General features: G+C 34.1%; 1 protein-coding gene across 1 annotated transcript in view; it reads right to left on the bottom strand.

Annotated features, from left to right (window-relative positions):
• Nucleotides 1-17,852, bottom strand: part of STT3B (STT3 oligosaccharyltransferase complex catalytic subunit B) — a 90,692-nt gene that overhangs the window by 48,731 nt on the left and 24,109 nt on the right. Inside the window, exons 2-3 of the mRNA XM_039843465.1 lie at nucleotides 3,698-3,806; nucleotides 268-555 (exon numbers count right to left, since the gene is read on the bottom strand). Coding sequence (XP_039699399.1) covers nucleotides 268-555; nucleotides 3,698-3,806 — 397 coding nt within the window. The remainder of the gene's footprint in view (nucleotides 1-267; nucleotides 556-3,697; nucleotides 3,807-17,852) is intronic.

The raw sequence follows: 17,852 nt of genomic DNA on the forward strand, positions 1-17,852 counted from the left end.
GTTTGATAAACTTTTTTGGAGCTATGACTTATAAAGGACATTATCATCATCTAAAATAGGCATAGTAGGATTATTGTCAAAATTTATATAACAAATGGAGAGAGAATAGTACCTGACATTTTTAAATATTATTATATTTACTATGAACAGTAATGCAGATCTCTGTATGCAACTATAACTGATCAAAGATAAATATGTACCACCTACAGCATTTCAGCAGAAAGTCCATGGGTATTAATGGTAGTAAAAAAATCAAATGTTACTTACCCACAAGTAGTACGTGAACTGAAGTGCAAAAATAGCAATGCCTTCGTTATCAAAGGATCCAGCTACAGACCGAGAAATGTAACCTGGTACAATAGCAATAAAACAAGCAGCTAAAAGTCCTGCTCCTTGGTTCCAAAGTTCTCTGGTAAGCAGGAAAGTAGATATAGATGTAAGGCCGCTAAAAGTTGGTGCAAGGAACACACATACATCTCTTATGTGAACTGTTATGTTCAATGTGTTTAAAATCCAATGGATAAGGCCAGCTGTTATCATCAACCCTGGGTAAACCTAGGAAGAACAAAATGGAAAATGTAATTACATATAAAATAATGTAGCTGAAAACACTAACATAAGTTCTTGTCTTTATTATGATATATTGTTTATAATAAGTTTGAGAATAATATCTCAAAACAGTTTGCCTTCCTCACGCACTACAAAATTAAATGTTCTTTTAGACTGACTACAAAGAAAAAGCTCATATATGGAGAGATACATATTTAAATAAGAGATCAGATGAAATGATTATTAAAACTGAAAATGTTTTTCTATGGAAAACTGTGGGTAAGTTTCTTATTGACCCCACTATTTTTTCATTATAAAACACGGTCCTAGTCTAACTTACCCTTAAGTTTAGGGTTCTAACATGATCCAGTTTTGCCCATACTTGTGTGTGTATAAAGAAATAAGAAAAGAAGATGAAATTGTGTGTACTATTATCTAAGTGGTAATGACTCTTCCCCCCTTTCAAAATCAAGATTTGGAAAGTAAACTACTCTAGCTAGGAAATGAAGGACTAGTCAATTTGTGAATTCAAAGATAATATTTTGGGGCTGTTGAAAGGTTGAACATTTTTATACCACTTAAAACAGCAATTGGACCCCTCACCCTCACTCTAAAAGAAGATTCCTCTAAAACATTAAGAGAATTCAAAGAAAAGTAAATAAGACATTTCTGAGCTACTAATCAATGATTAAAATGTGTATTTATATTTCTATCATTAACTAAATCCTACAAGATTCTTTTCTTTCTCCATCACTAAAACTACAAAGAATGTTATAAATTTCCTTTCCTATCTATACTACTTAAAAATGCAAACTCCCCAAGGTCTTTAACTCACTCCCTCACTTTTTCTCCATCACTTATCACCATTTCACATACTATTTACTTTACTTAGTTTATTTATTGTCTATTAGTTAAACACCCTCACAAGAATATAAGATCCAGAATAGCAGGAAAATTTTCCCAGCATCCAGAACAATGAGTGGCAAATGGATGCTCAATACCTACTGAATATGCAGAAGAGAATAAAGGAAGGGGGGAAAAAGTGTGGCAATCATCACCAATCTTAAAAAATAAAATTTTGTTCCATTTCACATACATTACCAGGCCCTAGTGTATGATTTTGTCAGCCATATTCAATACAAATGGAAATGAATTTGAAAATACCTCTCTAAAGGTAAGTCAATACATCCTTGATAATGTGGCAGAGTGGGCTGACACACAAAATACAGCTAAAATACATAGAAGTACTGGATGAAAGAACAAAGAACCCCCCACTCCCCAAAAAAACCATAACCAAATAACAACGAAACCTCCACCCAACAACAATAAAGGCATATTTAAGCTCAAAAGAAAAAGAATCTTGCAGATGCCAAAAATAAAGAAGTTTAAAGTAGGTGCTGATGCCATGAGAGCTCCCAGAAAGAGAGAAAAGACCACATTCCAGGTCTGATATACACCTTCAGAAATGGAAGTTAGTGGGGGTGGGAGGATCACTTAACACAGATCCTAGAAAAAAGGCCTAATTCCCAGCACAAAGCCCGGCCTATAAGTGAAACCTGAGCAGACAAATTCTTCCCATTCATTAAGGGAAGCAGTAAGAAATGTTTTGCCTTACTTACAAAGCTCTGAAGAGAAACAAAATGAGATATAAGAAACTCATTCATCACATGTGTGAATATGGGTTCTACATTTATAACAACTTCAGGTATAAGAAATCTTGAGCTAAGAAATGACCTCTAAAAACTATCCTAAAAAAAGCGAAATCCATAAAAGCTCCAGCAAAGGCAAAAGAGAAAATTATAGGAATGGTCGCAAATATCAGGACACCAAAGGTCTCAGAAAACAAGCCTCCATTGAGGATGAATTCAAAGTAAAAAGTTAAACACACAAGGAAACAAACAAGAGTAATCAAATATTAATACAAATAGTATATGACAGGATTAGCACCACAAGAAGTACAGATAAAAGCCATCTACCACACCTCTTACCATTCAATATCTTTTGAATTTGCCCTGGAGACCATCATGACATAACTACTCTCCTACTATCTGTATCTCTATTTACATCAAGGATAAGATGCCTCAAATTAGAAATACAACATCTTACTATCATAGAGAACAAACATAGAAAGAACATTTATAAAATCTGCCAACTACTAGGCTACAAATCAAGTCTCAAATTTCAAAGGATTAAAAATACGGAATATTTTCCTCTAACCAGTTAAATACAATTCTAAATAACCCATGAATGAGAAGAAATTATAATGAAAATTATAATAGACTTGAATGATAATGAAAATACTACATACCAAAATTATGCAATGTAGCTCAAAAAACTGATTAGTGCGAAATTTATAGTTTTAACATGAGTACATTAATAACAAAGAAAAGGTTGAAAATTATTGAGCAAATTTAACCAGAAGTCAAAAAAACAAAAACAAACTTAAAGTGGGAGGAAGAAAATAAATTAAAAGTAATACAACGGAAGACAACATTTAATAGAAATAATCAATGGTCAAAGTTTCTTTGAGTTAAAAAGTCTAATAAAATTGATAAACTTCCGACAAAAATGATCAAGAAAAAAAATCAATACTAAACATGTATGTCTCCTCAATAGGTGTCTTGCCTTTCACTTTCGCTTTAACATTCTCCTTACATCCAAAATACTAAAAATATCTTCCCTTATGTCGTCTTCTGAATACAATAATTAACCATGAACTATGATCAATACTAAATTATCTGGAGTTATTTAGGAAAGATTTGGGACCTGGAAAATTAAAATTATCTGATTCTTCTAAATTTCTATTTACTTCCAAAAAGCATTTTTTCCAATAAAGTTGCCAAAGAACAAAACAAAAATACACAAATAACCTGAACTTAAGATACACTTGGACAAGAGATCCCCTCACAGCCTCCGCCATTTGTCAAAAATAGTGGCTAGTGTGAGAGAACCCCACATTGTGAAGTGGGGGTGAGTGTTAAGTATCAAGAAAAGAGATTTAGTAAATTAAATAATGTATAATCAGCCATAAAAAATGTATTAGTTAACTACACAAAGCTCTCAAGAATACTCATCTTAGCAGTTAATCATTTACTCAAATAACTATGAATTTTATGATACGAATGTAAATAACTGCAAATATACTTACAGTACCACCTACTATTCTTCCTAGTGGATACCATGCTCTTTCATCAAACCAATTTAAAAATTCATAGAACCCATGAGACGCAAGATGATGTGTTGATCTATAGTTAAACCTAGAGAAAACAGGAAAAAAGGAAATGTTATAAACTTTGCTTACTAGAGAGAAACAGCTCTACCTTTCTAATATTACATTTTAAATATAAGTGTCTTTATATGTAATTCTATAGCTACATAAATACATCTTTTATAGTAATTTTCCTCAAACTTGAATAACAAATTATTTTCCAAAAGATAGGCTCATGCCTCTAATATAACTAAAAACAAAGTGCTCCCCACCCAATGCCTATAAACCTAGTAATGCTCAATGCCTACAAAACTAGTAATGCTCAAAATTAACATCTGGCCATCTTTTGGGGTACAGATGGTAAACAGCTGCATTTGAATTTTAAAAAAGGGCGTGAGCATAGATGGAATTCATCAAATGGTCGAAGAAGTCAATGACTCTCAAAAGTTTAAGAACCACTGACAGAAGATAGGATGAAAATGAACACTCTTGATACAATTGTCTCTAATCCTACAACCCTAAAAACTGCAAACTAAAGAATAAATTACGATAGCACTAAAACCAGTATAAGAAACTTTAACAGCACTGTAAAACAAGAATATGACATTAAGGAATAGAAAGTTAAATAATGAAAAACATAAGACAAATAGGAAGAAATGAAATTGAAGAAATCACAGCCCAAACTGCATGTAGAAGTAAACCAGAGGGTGGGAGAGAGCAAGGAGGCAATTTCAGAGATATTCCATGTTCTGTATAAAGAGAACCTGCAGAAATCCTCAGGGTAATGGCATTAGAAACAGCCAGCCAGGCAGGTAGATCCTCTTCTGCTACCATTGCCAAGGGAAGGAAGTGGAGATCAGAGGTATCTGCACTACATGTAGACAAGTGAGTCAAAAAGCAGAACAATGCTGTACAGAAAGATGAATAGAAAATCCTCACATCTAATTCAGTATCAGTTTGATACATCCTTCCCAGCAGCAAATCATAATTCTCCTTCCCATAATCACTAGATACAAGCATTATTGCATTTTTAGGCAGACCTGATCAAACACCAAAAAAAGCACACACCCAAAAATCAAACATTTGAAGAAAGTAAGCAACAAAAGCTAAGCATCAAAATCAACAATGAAAGAAACAAGTATCATAGGAAACATAAATAAGAATATCTTTGGAAGGCTAAATTAAGCCACAGCAGCCTGAAAGGAAGTATAACCTAAAGGTGAAAAGTACAGGTGTTAGAATCATACTGCCTGGGTCTAAATATCTTAGTTCCACACTTTACTAGCTTTGTGGCCCTAGTTGGGAAAATAACTTAGGTTCTCTGTGCTCTAGTTTCTTCATCTGTAAAAGAGGGATAACAGCAGTACCTACATCATAAAGTAGCTATGATGAGTGAACAATATAATGTCTCTAAAGCACTTAGAGGCTACTGCTATTATTACAAAATAAAGACTTATGATAAAAGAACTACACGGTTTTGAGTGTCAAAAATGATTGTCAAGGTAAACAAAAGGTAAGCTAAATAGTAAAAAGTTCAAAAACGAAAAGCAAATTAGAACAAGATAGAAAGTATTCTGAGGAGTAACAATAGCAAGATGACGTAGGAGACATCAGCTTCCTTCCTGTGCACACATGCGTGACGGCATACACACGAAATAGCTATCCATGAAAGAAAATATCCCTGGGAAGGCTCGAAAGTACAATTACGATTCTACCGCAGCCCAATGATGTAAAAAATGGAGAATAACCACAGAGAAAGGATTGCTAGAAGATAGGCTTAGCTGAGACATCTGGAGACAGCTAGAAACAACAAAGAGAGGCGGCTACATTATCAGCTATATGGTAGGTGCCATCGCAGCCCCCAGTAGCCTTTTCTATGGAGGAGTTAGGAAGGCTTTGCTGCTGACTTCAATAGCCCTCACGACAGCCGCACATTTCCAGCGACTTTCACAAAGGAGAACGCCACAGTGTTCATCAGCACAGACCCCAGTGGCTTGCTCTGTAGAAGACAACAGAAGCTTTAGCCACTAAGATAACCGAAAGCCATCATCATCACAAATCCCTGGAAAGAGACATTGCTGTGTTCCCTATGAGAAGCAGCAGCTATTGTGCTCCCTCAGAGGCAGGGCTGCCATGCCCTGCAACCAAAGCCACAAACACTCTGGACCCCAGAGACACTGTTATTCTGTGAGTGCTTTCACTTCAGACTCTGGCTGTATAACCACTCTGTGTGTATCTGACTCCTGTACCCTGGCTCTGTGGCTGCTCCAGGGGAACCCACCAGTACCACCATCACTAAGAGGCCACCCATGAGCCAGAGCCAATGCCAAGAGAGACAGATCCCCTTGGCCATGAAAATAATCCATGGGAGAAAAAAGAGGCAATCAGGAGGTCCCCAACAGCCCTCACAAGTCCTGCAGACATATGCAGCTTTAGCTGTTGAGGACCCCTGCAATCTTCATCCACGCTAACCATAGCTGTCAAAGCTACACAGAGACTACACCGCTGGGTCTTCTCTGGTGCAAGAACTGCTACAGCCAATCCAGCTGTAGCTGGTCTTTCCCTACCAAAACCAGTCTATCAACTGGGCAGACATCAATGCAAGGCTATAAAAAGCATGAAAAATCAAAGCTGCATGACACTGCCAAAGGAACACAATTATTTTCCAGTAACTGACAAGAAACATTTATAAATTACTTGACAAAGATTTCAAAATAATTGTTTTAAGGAATGTTAGCAAGCCACAAGAGAACTCAAGATAGACAATTAAAAATTGTCTTCTACATGCCGTTTGGGCTGTGGTTTCTTCAATTTCATTTCTTCCTATTTGTCTTATGTTTTTCATTATTTAACTTTCTATTCCTTAATATCATATTCTTGTTTTACAGTGCTGTTATAGTTTATTATGCTGGTTTTAGTGCTAGGAAAACAGTACATGAACAAAATGAGAAATCCAAAGGAGAAACAAAAATTATAAAAAAGAACCAAGGGGAACGCTGGAGCTGATGAATATGAATATAATGAAAAATTCAGTAGAGAACATCAACAGCAGACTTGAACAAGCAGAAGAAATAATCTGAGAACTAGAAGGAAGGCCATTTGAAACTATCGAGGCAGGAGGAAAAAAAATGAAAGAGTGAAAAATAGCCTACATTAATTACAGGAAATCACTGAAAACAATATTTGCATTATGAGAGCCCAAGAAGGAGAAAAAAAGGAGAGAAAGGGATAGAAAGCTTATTTAAAGAAATAATAACTGAAAAGTTCCCAAATCTGGGGAGAGATACAGATGAACAATGATGCTCACAGTTCACAATACATATTCAATCCATACAAGACTTCACCGAAAGACACTGTAATAAAACTGTCAAAAATCACAGAAAAAGAGAAAAATTTGAAAGAAGAAACTTATACATGAGAACCTGCATAAAGCTATCAGTGTATTTTTTTCAGCGGAAACCTTGCAGAACCAACACATATATTCAAAAAAAAAAATAGAAAAAAAAAATAATCTGAAGAGTTCATCACTACTTGACCTGCCTTACAAGAAATGCTAAAAGAAGTTCTTAAAGCTGAAAGGACAACAATTAGTTATGTAAAAACGTGGAAATACAAAACCCACTAGTAAGATAAGTACATAAATCAAGTTCGGACTTTTCTAGTATTATAATGGTATGTAAATCACTTAACTCTAATATAATGGTTTACAGACAAAAAATATTGAAATATCTATAGCTACAATAATTTGTTAAAACACAAAATAAAAAGATGTAAGCTGTGACATCCATAAAACATAAAAATGGGGACAAGGTAAAAAGGTAGATTCTGCATGTGACTGAAGTTAAATTATCAGCTTAAAATTGACTGTTTAACTGTAAGATGTTTTATGTAAAACTCAAGGCACCCACAAAGCAAAAACCTATTCTAGACAGAAAAAAGATGAAAACAATCAAAGAATACCACTAAGAAAAATCAAATCACAAAGGAAAGCAACAATAAAAGGAACTATAAAACAGCCAGAAAACAGGATGGCAATATTAAGTCTTTACCTATCAAAAATTACTTTAAATATAAATAGATTAAATTCTCCAATCAAAATCCATTGGGTGAGTATACAAATACAAGAACCAAATATATGCTGCCTAAAAGAAACTCACTTCAGCTTTAAGAACATACATCCATAGGCTGAAAGTGAAGGGATGGAAAAAGATAATTTATGTAAATGAAAAGCAAGAGAGCAGGCATGGCAGACAAAAGGTCATTCATTATATAATAATAAAAGAGTCAATTCATCAAGAAAATATATACACACCCAACATCAGAGCATCTAAATATATGAACAGATCTGAAGGCAGAAATAGTAATGCAATACTACTAGGAGACTTAAATAGCCTGTTTTCAACAATGGATAGATCACAGAGAGTATCAATAAGGAACTGAAAGTAAAGCAACTGTTTGCCAGCAACATGAAAAACTAAGCTAATGTTAAAAATGCTATCTACTCTCCAAAAAAAAAGAGTATCTGAGCTTAATTTTAAAAAGGAAACTCTCAAATGCTAGATACAATGTATTTATTGTACTTAAAGGTGGGACCATGGAAAGGCTGTCTCTTCAATAAAAAGAGATGGGAAACAATGTACCAACCAGCATGGAAGTGACAAAATTTTTTTCTCAAGGGTAAAAAAGACTCCCATAAAAAAGCTAAACTCTTAACCTTTGCAGCATGCATAAGAGTGCTGTCTAAATTTACAAAAAAACTTCAACATTAATAAGTTAACATTAAAAAAAAGGTCCAAACCCTTGGATTTAATGGTACAAGCAAAACTCAAAAATAATTAGAGAGTCACATAAGCTCATAAATAACGATTACAAACTATAGGAAGTAGAGAACCACGATAAGAAAGTGCACGAGTGGAAAAGTAACATCCCTAAAACTTGTGAAAATATTTTAATAAAAGAGGCTAGCATATTAGCAAGAAAACAAAGTTTTAAATTTCAAACAATTTTTCACTTAAAAAAACTGACTCCAAGGGATTATTTATATGTTTTGAAAACTACAAAACATGGGGGGATTCCAACTTCATAATCAAAGTTTTTCTGAGTCATATTTTTAACTTTTCACTTAACATAATTCTTGACCTCTCCCTCTTTGTCAAATCACTGTCTTCCTTTGGCTTTTATAACTACAGCAGTCTCTTGATTTTTACGCCACATATCCTGTCCTCTTCTCTGCTTTTTTGTATATGCAGGCTCTTCTTCCACCCAAGATTTTCTCATTAACTCTCTCACTCTCTCCAAGAGATGTCAGTTACAGCTGGGTCTTCAATTACTACCCATATGGCCAAAATTTGCCAATGTTGTCTCCCTGCTCACGTGTTTTTTTTTTTAACCTTGAATGTCACAAAGGTATCTCAAACCCAACATCCAACTAAATTCATGATCAAACTCCTACTTATCTCTAAACAAATTCACACATTATGTCTGTTTTTAGTGTTCTCTAACTACCACCTAAGATGAAGAAGCCAAAAATCTAGGTGTCACCCTTGAGAGTTCCTTTTCTCTTACATTCTGTTTACAAATCATAACTAGCACGTTGTCATTTTACTTCTGAAGTATCTCTGAAATTTGTCTCCTCTTTCCACTCTTAGATACTAGCACTCTAATACAAGCTATTATCTTTTAACTAGACTACTACAATAGCCTCTAACTCATTCATCTCCCTAGATCCAGCTTGCCTACCTCCTAAGTCCCTATTCTGACTACTGTGTCAATAAAGAACATCTTCTCAAAATGCAATAAGATCATATTTGCAACCTTCTAGGAACTATTAAAAAACTATCTCTCAAAATTAAAGGGAAGGAACCTCCACTTCTTAACATAATCAAAGTCACATATACTATGGCTCTTATATAACTTTACAGTCTCATTTCACACCTTACTATCTCCCTACTTTCTAGTCCTCCCCATCCTTTGGTCCTCCAAACTCACTTTGTTTCCTCAAGATCTTCAGACTGCTAATTTCCTCTCCCCAGGTCACTGTATTCTCCCCTCTTAGCCTAAATAACTCATTCCCCACACTTGGTCACATTTCTAAAGGATGATGTCTGGTGTACTTTTCTTCCTAGCACTTACCACAGATGCAATCTCACATTAGTTTACTTGACTAATTAGTTACTTCACTAGATAAATACTCCCATGAGGACACCACTTTGTCTTCCAACACCCACTCAGTACAGCACCCTGGCACATAGTGGCCCTCAAATATTTGTTGAATGCATTAACTGATTTTTTAAATGCAGACGAGATATAACTAAGACAGCTTTGCAGATGGCTACCTAATGCCAATTTTAAATGGTATCCCCAAAGTTAAAGACTAAGACCAAATTAACTATATTTCCTGAGATTCAAGCCAGAAGGCAAAATTAAAGGGTTAAAACAAGCAAGCAAGCTTATTAACGTTCTATTGAAAATCTGGTTAAAGTCTCTAAAAACGAAACATAAATGAAAATAGAATGTATTTTAAAAGAAAGAGAAAGGAAGAAACAGAATGTGTTTAGTTCTATTGCATCCCCAGGATCAACTCACTCCTGGTATACAAGGTTTCCACAACCAGAAGCACCGAAATCTAAATTTACGACATATCATGACACTGTATTATAGATTCAGTTGTTACTACAAGTATAGTTTGGCTATTTTCTTTTATATGAATTCCCAATATGCCTCAGTTGGCATATTAAAAACCCAATCCAAACCAAATAGATATTTTTCCAAAGACGACATACAAAGGACAATAGGTATGTGAAAAGAGCTGAACATCACTAATCAACAGGGAAATGTAAATCAAAATCACAATGAGATATCACAACTGTTAGAAAGCTTATCATCAAAAAGACAAGATGTAAGTGTTGGCAAAGATGCGGGAAAAGACACTTTTGCATTGTTGGTGGGAAGGTAACCTGGTACAGCCGCTATGGAAAACAGTACAGAGTTCTTCAAAAAATTAAGTACAGAACTACCATATGATCCAGCAATTCCACTTCTACGTATTCATCTGAAGGAAACAAGATCACAATTTCAAAAAAATGTCTGCACCCCTATGTTCACTGCAGTATAGCTAAGACATGAAAACGTTAAGTGTCCACTGACGCATAATGAAAATGTGGTGTGTACACACACACACACACATACAGGAATGTTATTCTACCATAAAAAAGTAAATGCTGCCATTTGTGACAAGGATAGACCTTGAGGGCATTATGCTAAATGAAGTAAGTTAAACAGAGAACAAATATTGTTATGATCTCACTCATAAGAAGAATCTGAAAAAATAAAAATAAAAATTCAGATGCAGAGAACAGATTCCTGGTTGCCAGAGATGGGAAGCAGGTAGTGGGCAAAACGGGCAAAGGTGGTCAAAAAGTACAAACTTCCAGTTATATGATAAATAAGTCCTGGGGATGTAATGTTCAGCATGGTGACTATAGTTAACAACAATGTACTGTATATATGAAAGATGAGCTAAAAGGGATCTGAAAAGTTATAAGAAAAATTTTGTAACTAGGTGTAATGATGGATATTAACTTATTGTGGTAATTCTCTTGCAATATATACATATATCAAATCATTATGCTGTATACCTAAAACTAATACATTGTTATATGTTAATTATATTTCACTATATAAAAAAGAACCCAGAAAAAAGTTTATAATTAGGGGGAAAAACCAATCCAAAAGAAACATAAAAGGCACTTGGGTTGACCACGCGACTACTCTTTTCCATTAGAGTAAATAACTGAAAAACAAATGTCTCAATCTTTAGTTTCACCTTCTCATTGAGCACTTTTACCATGGTCTTTATTATAGAAAATTTCACACACTCTCGTATGTACAAATTATGGTTTCCCCCCTAAAAAATCAGGTAAACTGAGAAATGATGTATTAAAGGTTAGGAGTCACCAATAAAACTGAAAGAAAAAAGGAACACAAGTGGTAAAATATTATCTATTCTAAAATAGTGTGAGAACACCATCAGATTTTACAGATCTTTTTTATTAACACTGTCAGAGCAACTTTCAGTATTTTAACTAATTAAATGATTTGTTTTGAATCAAGTGTGACAAAATAATTATTCAACACAGATAGCAGATATGAGGTTAATTATGGTCTTCTCTATTTTTGGTTTGACATTTTCATAGAAGTTATAAAATAAATAAATGACCCCACCCCCTCCCCCAATTCTCTTGACCAAATCCCTAGAGACACATTGCAATTCCAATAACGTGTGGCAGAATAATTTGTTAAGATAAAGCAATGCTCGTATGGATGTTTTTCATTTCTGAAAGGGGCATATAAATAATTTTACTACTTCCCAGTAACAAGCAAACTGTTAAAGATGTAAAGGAGAAACTAGGGATGAAGGAGTAAAATCTGATTTTTAAAATTTGATACAGGAAGAAAAATAGCCATATTACAAATGAAAAGAGGTCTTAGATACCCACCTCTACAAAAAGACTAAAATATATATGTTTTCTTCTGCAACATAAATTAACAAGACCTAAAGTGTCCTTTGGCTAATGAAAAACACTGCATTTTTAACTTCCTTTCTCTACGTCTAAGGAATCAAATGAAAAGATAGGAATAAAGAACTTGCTTCTAGAAGCCTTGCATCTTTTTTATTTAAACACTTGTAAATCCCATAGTTTGTCTTCTTCATCTCAACAAACCCCTCAAAAGCTAAGGAAAGATTATATGCTTGATTTAGGAAGAAGAGACTACCTCCTAAAGAGTAAGACAAGATTAAATGATGGAATCCCATGTATGGAAAAATAGTTATACCTCTTGGGTTCTAGTAAAGCTATTAGTACAATACCGTATACAAAACAATACAGCTTAAATAGAACTTTACCAGCTGGTTAAGGCTTATCTAACATACACTACATTGTTTCCTTAGGAAAGCAAACACTAAGTACCAATCCATTTGTAAACTAAGGCTGCCTTTATGAACAAGGAGACAAAGCCACTAAGAGCCACCTCTGCAATTTTCTTCCTATGGATCTTGTTGGAGACTTAACCACTTGGTATATTTGGTTTTAGATTTTTTTTTCATCTTGAAATACCTAATGTACACTCAAAACAATCTCATGATTATGTATTGAAGCATAACACAATATACCCTTAATCTGAAAGGTTAAAAAAAAAAAAATTATGCCTCAGCTCTAAAATTAACCTATGGCTTTGCCGTCTTCAAAAAGAAACCTTTAAGGCAGAAAACAGTTTTCTATGTTTAATTAACATTTCCAGTTCTCTATAACACTATGGCACTGTATCAAAAAAATAAAATTAGAAAACATCTAAGAATAAATAAGTGGAAGAACAGTATATTGTTAGCTTTAACGCTATGACTAACCTAGTGGCACCTAAATGACTAGCTAGTGTTTGAAACATAATATATGGTATGTGTAGAATTTGAGATGGAAAAGCTGAGAAAGGTTTCACTTAATTTATAGCTAAGGAAGTAAAAGACAGTTCTGTTCTAGGCCAGATATGGGCTAAAGGCAATGCTCAAAATGAAACACAACTTTCCCAAAGGCCAGTTCTGTCCTTTTCCCTAAACCATGTTACTTCTCTGAAACTATCTACTGAATACATACAAATATAATTAAACGTTTAAGGTTTGCTGCTATTTGACATTTTCAGGGGGAGGGGGAAGGGTAGATAAGCTATGTTGCTTTTTTGTGACCCTAGCATTAAAACAATTGTCTCAAATTAAGTGCCTTTTGTTATGATTCTTACCCTTGTCACTTCTTTATTACATTCTTATACAGATCCAAAATTAACACACTTTAAGATGAACACAGTAAAAACCGCAGAAATTGAGAAACCAGGCTTTATAGAATTCAAACTAAAAAGTAATCAGTAAACAACAGAAAAAGGCAGTGAAAGAGCAGGCTAAATACAGAAGGGATGAGAACAAATGTGTCCCACATCCTACAAATGTTCAGTTCAAATATCTAATTTTCATAATACAACGTAAGTCTAGTTTAGCCTAACCTTTGCAAACAAAATCTACGAAACAGAAGAATAATCAGAAACAGAAAGGAAGAAACAAAGGACAGGCAAGCAGCTTCGATCAATGATAGTGACAAAGCAGCAAATAATAAGTAGCAAAGGAGGGTAAGAGGAGGTAAAACAAAGGAGAAGGGAAGTAGTGGAGCACTGTACCAAGTATTACCACATCTCAATTAGGGCTGAAGCCTTGAATCACCTCAGTGTTTTAATTCGCTGAGTTTAGATACCAGGGTAAATGAACTTGTTTCTATCAAAAATAAAGATATGTGGACTGTAAGTGAGGCTTTGGGGATAAAGAACATGTCAATTTGACAGCATATTTTTCATAGCCTCCCGAAAAATCCTGCCTGTCAAGACACTGGACATTAGTATAGTTTTTATTTTTAAAAGGTAATAATCATTTATATTTTTAAAATTCTTGAGCAATATGTACCAAGTTTCTATTAGGTAGTAAGAATAGAACAGTGAAAAAGACAGGCAAAGTGTCTGTTCTCCTAGAGCTTAAGTATAATAAATATAAACCAGATAATTACGAATTGAAATAAGAGCTTTGGAAGACATTAAAGAGATAAAATAAAAGTGAAATAGGAAGAAGGGAAAGGAGAAGGAAGGGATACAGATTGCTTTAAGAAAGGTATAAATGAAGTCTCATAACACATGTGAGACCTTTTAAAGATGGGAGTAGCCAGCCATTCAAAGAGCTGTCCCTAGGTAAAGAAACTATCAAGTGCAAAGACTTTGTTGAGGTAGGAGAGTTTAGTGTGTTTAAGACAAAGGTGACCAAGAGAGGAAGTGGCAAAGAAATATGTTTTCAACACTATTTACAATGATTATTTTTTTTAATTGTTAACAATTATAAGGTACTGTGATAAGAATAGTTTCATGTAATTATTACACAGATCAAAAAAAGGAACAACCCTTTGAGGCAAGATACTGCGTCCAATCTATAACTGATTAAGGCACAAAGATGTTAAATAATTTATCCAAAGTTATACAGTCATTAAGTGCTCAAGATGGGATTTGAACCAGGCAGCTCTGACTCTGGTGTCCACATTCTTGTGCATGATCACAAGATGATTCCAAACGGCACTGGAGCAATAAATGCCAGTAATCATTTGCACTGCCTTCTGGGCACTGTGAACATTAACAGTGAATTTCAAACAGTTCCCTGTACTTGGAGGATTCCAAAGAACCCCTCTGGGACTACCTTTCTGACAGGAGTAGGGTATACACTTTGAAGAGAATGGAATATACACTTTTGAATGGAAAAGGGTACCATCCTATTTAATCCACATTTATCCGCTTATATATTAGGGGATTGTGTAAACTCTCATTTGAAAAAAAAAAGTTCAAAGGTTAAAACAAGTATGTGAAAAACACTAGCATGTTTAAAATTACATAAGCAAAATCCATTAGCATAGTTCTCTTAAGATGTGTTAAGATGCAACTTTGAATCTTGAAGCTTTTGTCCTTTCTTAAGTTACTTTAGACACAAAAAGATAAGTCAAACATGTCATTCTAGGTTTCAACTTTTTGGTACAGATACTACATTTTAAACAATCATGGCTAGAACAGCCTAGACTACCTTGAATGTTGCTGATCATTATGCCAGAGAGATAAGAGAACTTTGGAGAGTCGAGCACAAATTCTCACCTGGGTGGAAACACATATCATTTACACCCTCAATTCATTGGCCAGTACTAGTCACACGGCCTCACCCATATGCACAGAAAAGAGAAAACAGATATTGATGAACAGCACTAATGGCTACCCATATACGTTGTGCTGTTTTATAAATGAAGCAAAATTCATTAGTCTGTATAATACAATTCTACTTAGACCAAAAACTTAAAAGGTCATGTGTGCATGTATATTTACGTATTTCAAAGGCTGTATATCCTTTAAAGACATCTCAGCAGGTTACACAACGAGCTGTTAATGAATTATATCTTATTCTTCAATTTTTTTTTGATACAATGAACAACTGTTAAAAACAAAACAATGAAAAAGCCAAGGCAAAAAGAATTATAGTCAGAAAATTTTAACTATAGCTTAACCAATAACAGCCACCATCACCATTTTATAAGCATTACACATAATGTATAAAATGCTTTTTATTTTTTAGAAATCCTCCAACAGGTATTACTTACACAAAGGAAATACAAAACAGGTGGTCCCCATCTCTGCCTTAACTTTTCTTCTTGGCAGCTTTCTTATACTTCATATATTAACCAATTCAACCACTGCCAGTCTCCAGATAATTAAACTCTTCTCAGTAAGCTATAATATTCTAATCTTTACTTCTTCAAAGTTTCTCATCTTACAAAAGTATGTGTAAGCATGGGAACACTTTATTTTCCCAAAGACTTGCTATCTCTCCTTCCTCTTCCACCCAATACAGGCTTGTTTTATGCCAACCCTTCCTCCTATCAGAGACATGCTTGTCACATAAATGTTAAAGGACTACTTTAGGAGAACATCTAATGATAACATGAAAACAATGTCTACTATTATCATTTTCATATTCAATGTATCAAAAAGAAAGGAGAAAGGATGGGAAAGTACTTTTTCTCACAGAATTTTTCCTTCATACTTTTAAAACTATTTATAAAGTATAAAACAAGGAAGAATAAGAATTTCTATTTGATCTAAAAAGGCCGATTTGCTTTTATAAGGTAGATGTTATACATGGATCAAAAACTTATAAAAAGTCTCAGTTCTCAGGAAAAGAATGCAAGATGGATAGTTTTCATTATTAATCAGCACTATTATCAGCATTTTGACATGAACAATTACTTATGAAATTTAAAGTTTAACAATTAGTTCTGCATCTCTTCCTCTTTCCCCTAAATATTTTCTAATAACACAGGAATTTCAAGTATGGTTGCTTCTCTTATCAAATTTAAAAATGACAACTTACTCTTTATCCTATTTTCCTTAAATCTTTAAACAGTCTTTTTAAAGTGAGAAAATTATTCATATACCCTTTCAGAAATGAAAAGAAGTTTATGTGAGACTTATTTTGTTTGTCTTAGGAAGTCATTCTTCCTTTCTGAAGAAAAAAATATCAAAACTTTGTAGGGGTGGGTAATTTGTAACTCCTTTTACCTTTTACTTAGATTATTCAAGTAATATATTAGACTAAAAGTAGAGCCTCCACCCCAAGTGAAGTAATGGAAGCTTACCTTCTCCATTACATAGTTCTAATACTTAACTATTTCAATTAGTCTCTTTTCTCTCTAGCATTATTAGTCTAGGTCTTCCATAAATGAAAGAGGCTCTTCCTATTTCTTCAAATATAGTAGCAAAAACTGTAGTATGAAAACACAACAAAAAGCACTGTTTTTTACATTAAAGATCTATTTTTCTAATTTGAGTTCTACAACTGCTTCCAAAAGAACTGTTTAACCATGATCAACTTAGTAATACGAAAATCTAAGCTATGTAACAATGTGGCTCTTTCCTAAGGGAGACCATCTGAACACCAAAATACCAAAAGAGATACATCTCACCAAAGCCAAGCATCTCAAGATTTGTACTGTAATTTCTGTCCCTGAAATTGACCTCTGTTCATTTTTTTCGCTTCTCATTTAACACTGACTTTTCTGCTCTACTTCATGCTTAAAATTAGGATAATCTTAATATTGTTTTTTAGACTTATCCTCACAAATATCTCAAGATATATATTACTAAGTATTTTTAAGATAAATTTGCTATATTTGATCTCTATAGATGATACAGCAAATAAATTTCTGAAAACTCATTCTGAGAATCAGTAACAGATACCTAACTTGCTCTTTTTGAGAAAAAGCACAGTATCTCCACACCAAATTGTGAATTGTCTTCATTGGGAACCCGAGGTTTTTATACCTTAGGACAACATATAAGGAAAGGTGAGTGGTATGCCTTCCTTTTGTAAAGTCAGAGACAGATAACTGTGCAATGAAAGATGGGAGAAGAGAATCAGTATGATACCTGGAACTCAGTTTTAAGAAAAAGTACATAAAGAAGCTGAGAATCTGAGCAT

This window comes from Pteropus medius, unplaced genomic scaffold, assembly GCF_902729225.1.
Source record: "Pteropus medius unplaced genomic scaffold, Ma_sr-lr_union100, whole genome shotgun sequence".
Classification (NCBI taxonomy): domain Eukaryota; kingdom Metazoa; phylum Chordata; class Mammalia; order Chiroptera; family Pteropodidae; genus Pteropus; species Pteropus medius.